General features: G+C 31.3%; 1 protein-coding gene across 2 annotated transcripts in view; it reads left to right on the plus strand.

Annotated features, from left to right (window-relative positions):
* Positions 1-671: 671 nt before the first annotated feature.
* The window catches only part of IA-2 (tyrosine phosphatase IA-2), a 28,382-nt gene continuing 16,627 nt past the window's right edge, over positions 672-12,426 (plus strand). Inside the window, exons 1-3 of one of the 2 annotated variants that reach the window (XM_070639365.1) lie at positions 672-705; positions 1,402-1,673; positions 10,905-11,097. In XM_070639365.1, the coding sequence (XP_070495466.1) occupies positions 10,986-11,097 (112 nt within the window). In that variant the 5' untranslated portion in view covers positions 672-705; positions 1,402-1,673; positions 10,905-10,985. Of the gene's footprint in view, positions 706-1,070; positions 1,674-10,904; positions 11,098-12,426 lie in introns of those variants that run through there. The other variant, XM_070639366.1, reaches the window with a different exon arrangement.

Below are 12,426 nucleotides of genomic sequence, written 5' to 3' on the forward strand. Positions count from 1 at the left end.
CTAACGTCAATGTTGTATGAACGTATGTAGGTGCATTGAAATGCTTTTTCTAGAGAGCCGAAAGCTCAATGTAGATGGAAAAAAGTTTTTACATATTTCTGACATGCGCGATGATGGCAGTTCCACTTCGTGCGTCAAGCTTATCGATCGGTTTATTATTCAAATTCTTCTTATCACGAACTCACACTGTACATAAAAATTATGAGAAGAAAAACAAAAAAATAAATGAAAATTGTTGCTCGCCCACGCTCTCGATGCTTCGACTCTCTCACTCATGTATTATTATGATTATTCTATGTATGGATTTTATGGTATTTGTATGATGTACGATAATATAAAAATAAATCATTGATACAAATATTGATAAAGTTAATTAAGTAATTAACCAAATATTTGGAGATTACTTGACAGAATTCCATGCATTCAAGGTCTACAATCTATCAAGGATGACTATGAATGAAGCTATTTACTAGCTAGTAGCTGTATTTTTTGCGAATGTAATCAATTTCATCCAGCAAAACACACAAATGTGCATTTCGTGACGGAAAAAGAGAAGGAAAGAGAGAAAATTGAGCGGATATACGAACATGATTGTATGGGTAATGCGCATCTCCTGAAAAAAAAAGACTTTCTTCTGTGGACTATTCTCAACCATCATTTTTCAGTCTTCGTCGAGACGCTTTTCGAGTGAAAAGTCTAATTCGAGTGAGTGACTGTGAATTTATTTTTTTTTGTGTTCCTTAGTTCCTCTGCTTCTCATTCCTTCAACCATAAAGATTTGAAAAATTACTATAGAGCTTTTACTTCATAGTTGTCCATTTCCTGCTGTACTTTTTGGCACCAAAAATAATAACAATAGTAATTATTGTACATATGTAAGCAACAACATTTGTTGCCAGTTCCCATAAAGGCTGAAAAGAGAAATTTTTTTTTCACACTTGTATTTGCGCTGGTGCTGCTGGTTGCTCTTGCTTACTATCATATAACATCGTGTTTTTTTTTTTTGCATGATGAAAGTATATCCAAAAGGAAAAAAAGGGCAGTGCGTTAAGTTCTCTGACATTCTGTGTCGTAGTCTATTCGGAGACGGTTGTATCTCGCCCAAAAAAAAGAAAGAAAAATAATACAGCATAAAATATATATCGACAATTTTAGTCGTAATAGAGAAAGCGCATACATACACGTAATATTTAGACAAGGAAAGAAGGACGGAAGGAGGAGGGGGAAGCAGAAGAAAAAAAAAAAGACGAAAAAGAAGAATAAAAAGACTGATTTTCACTTTTCCATATCAAGAGACATTTTCTCTTGACATATGGTCGTTGGAGGACCATAGAAGCAGTTTCAGTCAATTCTTCTTTTATTTTCAATCCATTTTTTTTTCTTTCAACCTTTACTTTGCAGTTCTTTAGTTCCCGTTTTAAAATTTTTTAAGTTCTTCAACCATTTTTTGAGTTTCCCGTTTTTCTGGCTACAAATAAGAAAAGTAACATAAAGTTCAAGAGAAAAATCGAGGAAGTCAATCAATCAAATCAAGTTAAAGTGAAATTTATTTCTGGACGGTACACAAAAATACACAAAATAAAAAAGAATTGAGGAAAGCTGTCAAAATCTTGTGAATTAACATCAACCAAGAAATAAAATGGGATTAATATGGTCAGAACATTCATAGAGTGGTGAGTACATGATGAAAAATTCAGAATTTTCATGAAAATTTTATAAACATATGGCAGTGAAAAAATTCATTTCCTTCCATTTTTAACCATACGGTTCCAATATTGAGTAGTTCAAGGTGATATTACTAGCACGAATATTAATCATTGAGGATATTTTAACGTTCCTGATGGAATTTTAATCCTCTTAGAATATGTAGATCAGAAAAATGGCGTCAATATGGTTCCATATCGATGTGCATGTTTTTGTCGTAAACTGAATGGAAATGAAAAAAATAAGCGATGGGGGGAGACCTGTTGATGATGAAAAGAAAATGCGTAAAATATGTGGAAATTCTTTATTGTTCTCGAGAACGACAAGAATGCTCATTTATCTGAGCTGCTTATTCTTTTTATATTCATTTCTGAAATTCTTTTGTGTCTTATTGAAGTGAAAAATTCAAATTTTAAATTTCCGTTAAATTATTTTTTTGTTCCTTATGTTCTCTCGACATTAAAATCCAGTGCTGGGCAACCTTTTATTTTTGGGACACACCTTAACCTCGAAGCTATGCTCGGCATACGGTTCATGATACTGATGTGCCACAGCACATAAGTTGCCCACCACTGTTCAAGGCTGAGCTTTCCCGGGGATGTCTAGGTTCTCCTATCATTTATCTTTTGTTTTATGAATTTATCAAGACTGAGACATTAAGGTTTAATGTATGTGTGTCGTTTATCATTCATAAAGCCTTGAGCATCCTGTGCAAGATATTGCATATGAAAATTTCGTACCCAAAGTGTAAGGGTGTGTCTGAAAATTTATTTTTTGAACAACATCATTAGCATTTAACCCCAAATTTGAGGAAATATCATTTACAACCACCTGCAATGGTTCTCAACAACACAATAATACTTGAAACAATGTTAGACTTCTATTTTTAAAACTTAACCTAAAACTTTTCCATTGAAATTCAAATTTCCACTTCCATATTGTCCTAAATAGAAAAAAGTATCAAACTTTTCAAGGAACTTCACAATTAATGAGGAAATTAAAAATATTCGTTCCTTTTTATGAATTAATATTTATAAATAGAGGGTTTGAAAAGTTTTTTATGTCCATGGATGTACTTAGTCTATTGTGGACGACGATTATTATCTTTTGTTTTCATTTACTTTGACATTAAAATGTTTTGTGGCTATTTAACAAATTACAGAATATATTTGAATTTACATACTTGTGAAAAATATTTTGACTGTAACTGGAACTCTTGCGTGTTGTGTCAGCTTTTGTTATGGTTTGTGGTTTAGATTTTAGTCTGCCGTTGGGATTTCATGATGAAAATACTACAAAAAGGACTTAACTTTGGTAAAATGATGTCAAATAATTTGTATGATTTGTATACAGTATGCCAATGCATTAATATCACTAATGACATAAACAGCATAGTTAGGAATCAACCAGCAATGTAGTTCCATCTACAAAGTAAATTTTCATTAAATTTCAAGAATTTAATATCATAAAATTGAATTCAAGCATTAAATGTCAAGGATACCATTGAGTCAATATCTAGAAATAGACGATGGAACATCCTCCACAGCAGTCTATCACAATACTTCACCCTTCTGGGTAGATAATTCTCGGAAATGGCTCTCATATGCTATCGACATTGGAAAATGATGAAAAATTCAATGATAAACCCTTCGGCATCGATGCATGCTGAGCTATTTTCAGATCGAAAAATAAATTTGTGAATTTTCAATCCATAAATGTGTTTTTTAGTGCTTGAAATAAAAAAATAAGAATCAAGTGCTGTCAAATCAATCTAAATATTGAGTAGGATAGAAAAAGTTTGGGGATGGATAGTGGAAAGTTTGGTATTTGATTTTGCGGACCTGTTCTACTACTTAAAAAATTTAATCTGTTGCAATATGTTGGTATCTTAGGCTTATAGGGGACAGGTGGAAGTAATCTGTGTATCTGACAATCTGGCAAGGAATCAATAGATTGCATCCTTGTATTAGGACTGTAGCCAATTTCCTACTTTTTCACAATCTGCCTACATGTCTGCATCCTAGCAATGAATATCTAGCAACCGAAATCTAGGTGTGTGCAGCATAATTGCCATAAACGCATGAACAACTTTTGACATTTGGTATTTTGCAAAACCATATGGCAGCATCAATCATATAAATGTAAAAAGTTTCTATCAGACTGTCACTTAACAAAGTTATTACCAACAAGTTATGGCTATATTGCGGTTCCTGCTGTACATTAAAATTGTTGAAATTAATTTCTATTACTGAGAATTTGTGATGAAAGTATCTGCTGTCAGTGCCTTACTAAGTATTGAACATTTTATAGACAAAAGTTGACTGAAATTGTAAAAGAATAAAAAATTTCATTAAATTAAATTGCAGCATTCGAGTTGAATAAAAGTTATATGGGGATATAAACATGATATCCTTTAGCTCAAAGTTTTGACATAAAACAATCGTCTTAAAGTATCTAACAATCGTATATCCATGCTTGAACTGTTGTGTTAAATAAAAATTGGATATAACCCTCATATAATTTACAATAGACATTTACAAGACTCATAAAAAGATTTAGTTGAGAACTTGTGCGTTGGATTGTTGGGATATAAAGATGTAAAATAGTAAAATCTGAAAATTTGTTCGGAAATGCTTGATATTTTTATGATTTATTGTAAATTTACAACTATTTGAGTGTCTGATGTGTCTTTATGTAGAGTTTTCTGATTGTAAAGCAATAATTTTGATAATTGAACAGCACTGGATCATTTTTACTGAATTTTTAACAGTACTGGATCATTTTTGCTGGTTTTTAACAGCACTGGATCTTTTAATTACCAAACTTTGTGTTATTTGAAGCAAATTGATCAACATTATGATAAGCATCAAGTTTGCCTTTCTTTAAAAGTTATTAATTAGCACAACTGTTTATTTTGGATTGAAAGTAAACAAAATTTTGAATTTAAAAACTCAATTTTGAATTCAAAGTCGACTTAGATTTCATGAGTTAATTTTTCATACAAAATCTTAATGATTAATGAGAGTGGAACAGGTTACGATAAGATTCTATGGTTGTCAATCTTTCTATAGAATAAAAAGCTTATAGCTAGACGTATAGTCGATTAATTGCAGCCTGTTCCACTCTAGGGAATTCAAACTCTACCTCATTTAAATATCAAAAAGCTCCATCAAAAGCACTTAAAAGCACAATAAATCATTTAATCCTTAAACTTTACAAACTCCTTGCTCATCATACATTTGCCAATCATTCATAAAAAGAATTAATCAAATTCTTGTTTAGGATTGAAGTGAAAATTTTACTTCTGGGAGATGAAAATTCAATTATAAAGTTTTCGATTCCAATTTCCCGCTGTCAATAAGTTGCGTGTGGATGATATTTTTCAAAAATTGACACCCTCACATGCAAGTGACAGACTTCACTTTATTTACAATAAAAATAATATATGTGTTATTTATATAATATTAATCTCTACCTTAACATCTACACGAAAATACATTTTCCACCTTTACAGCACCAACGAATTCCGTTTCATGTGATTTGAATATCTTATTTCTTCTCTCCTTGAAAGCACTTTCTTTCCTTATGGGATGTATGATATTTCTAGATTTCTATGACGTCAGCAGTCAAGAGAGAATGGAGAATATTTTTGGAATATTCAGTCAGTGAGCCTTTTTTTTCGTTACATTTTGTATGTTCTGTGTTATTCACCATCATCATCAGATGTGTGTGAGTGTGAATGTGTGCGAAAAGCTTTCAAAAATTTTTAGCCTCTTTATGGATTTTATTACAGAAAATCCGTAGGCGTTAAGAATATTTTTAGCTTTATTTACTTACCATAAAATAATAAGAAAATGGAACGAATTCCTCGTTGTGTGTCTGTCACTTGTATTTTGAATGTAAAACTCGTTCATAAATATACATGATGTATACTGCGTAAATATGATAAGAGCGAGAAAGCTTTTGTACGAAAAATGAGCAGTTGAGAGAAAGAAACTTTTTCGATTACGGAGCTATTTTTAGAATCATGCGAAATTGCTGCCTTTTAAATGACCATAATATTGATTTATTTTTATTTTCAAAATAAAACATTTAGGTACAATGTGCTCGCCGTTGGTGTTCATACTTTTGAAACTTTATACTTGGCACACCCTGAAATTAAGAAATTTATCTTCGGTGACGTAGATAAGATGACTAGAACCAATAGTCGATGGGTGGTGTTGCAACAATTAGGTACCGAAGCACTAAGCCATTCCGCCACCGAGCCACTTCGACTAAATAAAATCCTTTGCAAAATTATATTATATTCCAACTTCAAGCATATCCTATGCTTTGAAGTTCTAAGCACATCACAGAACAGAGCCTGATTCTCAGGAAAGCATCTGCACATGTGCTCATATATATTACATCTAAGATTTATGTAATGCTTGCTTTGTTTCTAAACATTCTAGAAATTGTTTAATGAAACTGAACGCTTGAGGGTTGAATTACATTGCGAGTTATATGAAGGATGAACTTTATGTTGAAAGGTGATTTACTGGCTCTGAAATTTGACAATAAATTCTTAATGAGCCGTTGTAAGCAGAAACATTATTACAAAAGAAGATATAATTTCAGAGAATTTATGTCGGAAGTAGGGAAAGAAATGCCTTAAGATGTCTCATACCCAATCTTCTATTTTATTTATTCAATCCGAATATTCAGGAACTGAATGGTAATGAAGTATTGAATTATCGAAATCTGGGCCGTTCTATTTTTATTTTTGGATGTACTTGGAATGAATTTTTGATGAGGAAGAACTAAGTGTTGACAGAAAAGTTTTCCTTAATAGAATTAATCAGTTCAGAAATTATTTTTGGAAGAGCTTTTAAGATTGTCAACTGGTTTGATATATTTTCTGACAAGAAATGCTGTTGTGGCTATTCCAACACAGATGTTGTATGGTACCAAATAACATTGCGTGCCTGAATCGTAAATATAGCATCTGTGACAATGTGCAGAAATTTAAATCCTTTCCCAAAACATTTTAATTCCATCCAAATTTAGTCAGGAAATTCATTATCCGCATTAAATCCCTTCAAAGGCACAAAATTCAACAAAAGGCACCGAACATGAATTTAATGTCAATCATATTCGCAATTATTGTCTGTTAATGAAGCTAATCCTATTAATAAGGTTGACAACGTTGTTCGTTTCTCTCTGTGTGTTCCTTAAATCCGCAGTTTTATATCCATATCCCTCCACGATACATTTAGTGACGTTGTTTTAGCTTTCCTGTACTTCTTCTTCTTTCCTCGTCACGACTTTTATATTATTTTCATTTCCTTTTTTTGTATCTGTGATTTGTGCTTGCCATACTATTCATGCAATGTTATAGCTGAAGTTCAAGCACATTCGCCCACACACTAAAACGAATGAAAGCTATAAACGAAAGTTTCAACTATAAGACGTTGTGGATGTGTTGTGCATGTTAAAAAAACAAACAGTCATTCCTCTAGAGCTTGATTCTATTTTTAGCATTCTACTATGTTTATGCTTCTTGAGTATTAAAGAAGCTTTTGAAATATGTAATCATGTAATCCCTTTTGAAGAGCAACAAAATGAGCAATATAAGATAGGATTCATATTATTAGATGATAAATCTTGATTATTCAATATGCATCTTTTGTTGTTATTGTCATGAATTGAAGGGATTGTTGTTATTCCATAAAAAATCTTTATGGTTCTGTGTATTATTGAGGAGATGTACGATTATGTTAGAACCTGAATATTGTATGATTTAGGTCACAGGTTCAACAAATGCCCTAACATACAACGACCATGTTTTATGGTACAGTAATACCACTAAGGTACACGTTCTCTGTGTGTCTTAAGATTGATGATATGTAGTCAAGTGATCTGGATCTCAATTTTATGAATTTCATAGCTTGAAGAAGCTTGAAATCGAAAAAAGGACAAATTTGTATGATTTGGCAAATTGCTTTTTCATTTATTATTCAAATTTTAATTAAACTTGAATCTTTCAGTAAATCATAAATTATAATGCGCACGTTTTCGAATCAAAGCCCACGTCTTTTGACATTTTGACAAAAAGAAAAAGTTCCTCATCTAATTTTCTTATTTTAATCACAGATTATCGATTCTACATAATTTTTTAAGAGTTCAAAAAAACAGTTTTAATGATTACGTCAAAATGAGTTTTCCAATTGATTGAATAATCTTCATGATTATTTTCTCTGTTTGCTGTGCGTTGGGTTTTCTTTACTTAACATCCCTAAATTCGTTGCTAAGATAATGAATGACGCAAGTCTCATCAACAAAATAACAAATTGAAAGCGAAATTGAATAAGGAGAGAAAATTATTTGCACATAATCTAAATTTAATTGTGTAGCAGAGAGTGCTGTGATTGTCGTGACTCCTAAGGCAGTGAGCGAAACACAGAAAAAAGGGTATGAATTATTAAACACAACAGATTTAAAGAGATATTGGATTTTCATTAAAAGGTTTTTTTTGTTGCTCTTTAAATTATACAGTGACATGAATATAAGTATAATTTATTGAAACAAGTGGAACTTGGATTGTTTACTTACAAATAAGTATAATTAAAGAACTTCCTTTTGTATTTAAGTATGATGTTTATTCTTTGAAGTTATAAAACAGACTAAAATATTCATATGAAGGGGTAATCAACTACAAAAGGGGAACATCAACTAATTGTAGTTGTAAATATAATTTGAATAATAAATGACAGTTGACATAGATTGAACTTCCACTTCAAGTCTTAAAATCATCAAAAATATTATCAAATAACTCTACGAATGAATTTTAGAGAAAGCTAAAGCAATAAAATAAAAGATATACTGTCATATGTTAGAGAGCAAGTCCAATGACATAAACATAGCAACATTATGATACCTTCCAGTCATCAATTTTCTGTGAATCATGCAATCTACCATAAAATGCCAAATATTTTAGACTAAAAGGTACAAAATTATTTTCAATGCAATATTTACGCCTGTTAAAGCTTTAGCATGAAGATATAACAACTCAAGTGTAAAACTCTCAATGTCTAAAAATACCGAAAAATCTTCATCCTCTTGACTCCTTCTCTTACGTCTTTACGGTTCAAGAGTGATAAAACGACATTTTTTACGAATACATCTATCTCCTTCCTTTACAATTGACGCATTTTCTGTTATTAATTTTCTCAAAAGCTTTTTTACTCCATACCAGACACAAAAATATTTTATCTTATCGTACGTCCTTCAACTCTACATGTTCTGACTTAAATGAAGATTCATGACATCTTCTTCTTATTCTGTTCTCGTTTGCAGGAATTACTTTTATATCACGAATCATTAAAAATATATTCTTGGTTGTTTACAAACTCTGCATGACGATAACGCAGCTATGGTATCAAATATCATTCATTATTTTGTCTCATTACATACTAATGAATACACACGATATTTTTCTCTATGGATATGATGTAAATTGATTCTTATAATATCTCGTACACAGACTTTTACATGATTTTGAAATAGTTAATGTCCTGTAAATGGTTTTGTTTGGACTACAGTATGGAAGCTGTTGTCTATTAAATTCTTGGAAGCAATTTGTATTGTTGCTTGAGATTATTGTGATATTGTTGGATATTGAACTTATCCTAACCCACAAAGATCTTGACCTCGAGTGCCACAATCGAAGCATCGAGTGCGCCATCAGAACAATATCGCGTCTTACCGTAACCATGGCGACGCAGTGATGTGCCCTAGCATAGATCTAGTTTTTATTGATTAGCATTAAATTTCATAAATTGGAGAACACAATTTAAAGTATTAAAAATTGAAAATTCAATTCCTTAAAGTGCCATCAAGTTCATTTCCATTCAGTAAATGCAATAAAGTCTTGCACATCCATGCATTAAAAACATACAAGTATATAAAAACAGCTTAAAAAGGTTTAAGTTTTAATTTTCATTCTTATTCTGATGGATTCTGATATGAAGCTCAGACAGGGATTAATTCTAACTTTTATTGAAGAATCCAGCTTCTGTTTGCATTAAAAAAGGATCTTAAACTTTCTTCTATATGTACAAATTCATTATTTTTATCATGTTTAGTCATCAGACATTCCGTCTTTTGAGATTTAATTTTATTTGATGTTAAAAAGTTTCATCTCCCTTGTGTAATTATGATAAATAAAGTACGCTGTGAGGTTTGTCAAAAGGCTTAGTAGACATTACCTAGCAACAATTTCCTTACATGTGGCGTAAAGGAACGAAAATTGTTGCTGAATGAAATTAATTTGGTTTTTTTGAAAAAGTTTGGTTATTAAACATTAATCAGAAACTTGACTTAATAAAATCTCCTGTGACTTGAACTTTTCAAAGTTACATACATGTTCATTTATTATGTCATCTTTTTTGGTGCTACATCATGCATAAGATATTATTTTCTTGTTAAAAAAGAGTAATGATGATGTTTTTCTCTTTAGCTGACATTTTTTATATGCTTTTATCGAATCGTTGTAGCTGATCGACATAAAAGACATGTGAATGTCATGGAGCAATGGAGATGAAAAATGCTCTGTTGTCAGAGCTGACTTTAATATTTAAATTGCTTTAAAATTTTGACAAATTTTGAAAAATGGGTCAAATTTTGTAATTAACAATCAAAAATGCCTTCCCTGTTACAAGCGGAAGTTATATTTTATGAATATTATGAATTACCAAAAGCTACACATCATATATGTAATATTCCCATTGAAAACCTCAAACACATTTACCAATCAATTGTGTAATTCAAGTAGCTACAAAGCGAAATAAAAAACATATTTTTGTATGAATAAATTCCCTTTTGATGTGGGTGAAAGCTGACACACCTTAATATATCTCGAATTACAAGGAACTCCAATTTTAATTCCATATTTTTCCATGTAGCAGCTGGAAGCTATTTGTATTAACCGCATGAAAATACAATAATAATGTGGAAATTTTCATTAAAAATTCTGAAAAGCTTAAAGAGGATTAGCATCCTAGACAATGAAATTATTTTTAGAACTATATGTAGACGAGATTGATGAATTATTTACTAACTTTTTTTGACTTTTTCAATTCTTTCTTTTCATGTTTGCCTGGATAATGACAACTATAATTAATCAACCAAAAATCCTGTGGTGTCACACGATTGTAATACAGTTACGGCCACCATACATCAGCAACAATAGTAACAATAGCAGACAAACCCCATCAATTTTATTAAATCATCATAACACCGTCATGTCAAATATTGACAAATGGATGAAATTGTGGAAGGCATTGCTGTTTAGTAGTTTCTTAACATCCATCATTCACGATCATCTAAGCATTGTTGTGGGTCAAGAAAATATTGGTGAGTACGATGAAAAATTTAATTAAGGAACGTAATTAGTTTCGAGGCATTAAGACAATTAAACTTCATCTCCCCCATGGCATTTGATGAAAATTTATCGGACGACGAGTTCTGAATGGACTTCTAGAAATAAAATTCATGTCACGGTCAAATAGAAGCGACATAACATTGAAAATTATTCGACTAAACTCATGTATGTGTATATATATTTTCCTTAATGGGCGTGGTAGATGTGTTGACTCTACCACCTACTTGTTGTATGACTTTCTGCCCTTTTTATCACGTAACTTAAACTTTCTCTACATCATATTAACAACAACAAGTTCTAAAAACTACATTGTACATTTTAATGAACATTTTTCTTCATATCCTTAAGCTTAATGAACTTTAATGGACCTTTATGACGAAAAGCTTTTTATTCGTATGCGATTCATGTACAATAACGAATTAACTGTTTCTGTATGCACACAACGTTCAAGGTGTGAAATGCTCTATTAGGTATTAAGTAATAAATTTTATTCATATCATAATTTTGTGCTGAATTTGATTCGAATATTCCGAAACTTGACAATGATAGAAGACCGTACGCATAAAAAGTGTTGATATAATCATTCCTAATCATTCACTCTAGCTGCTGATGGATTAATCACTTGATAGTCATGACGTTAAACCTAAATTCTCGACGACACTGTTGATTGGAGCTGGAAAATTCAAACTTTTAACTTCTAGTTCCTATCAATCATGCACAGTAGGCGAAATAAAAAATTCGTCTCCAGTTCATTAGTCATTCATTCCTTTTAACGACACTAATGAGGCAAATCATCAGAAATAAACAGAATTATTGCTATTACGTCATGTGAAGTTCTTATGCTTAATAATATCCAAGCAACATAAATACAATTTAAAAACCTAAATAAACAAAAGCCCCCGTAATTGATTAAAAATACATTTTCATCCATTCTCTGAGAATAGACTACGACTTACTATTTATGCTGCTACATGAGAATATCCGATAATAATTTTCCGTGGAAACTTGAGTCATTCTACCCACGTTAGCTTGACTTCGCTAAAAATACAGAACAGAAGTCTTGTAAATGCTTGTCTTTTAGATTTTATACTTTCTCCTTATCTCTGGCACATGCTGCAGCATCAATGGGAGTTTTATAAGTTTTCATTATTTATCGTTTAATTTTATGAGGGGTGATTCATAAATTATGTGACAAGTTATTGACGGGAGCCAATTTTTATGGCATTTAGCTTGAAAATTCCCATATGAACGTCATAGCGTCTAATAATTTTGGTCGATAATAGACATCATCACTAAACAAC

Source organism: Chironomus tepperi, unplaced genomic scaffold (genome assembly GCF_022539635.2).
Source record: "Chironomus tepperi strain 1889 unplaced genomic scaffold, CSIRO-AGI_Ctep_v1 contig_196, whole genome shotgun sequence".
Classification (NCBI taxonomy): Eukaryota; Metazoa; Arthropoda; class Insecta; order Diptera; family Chironomidae; genus Chironomus; species Chironomus tepperi.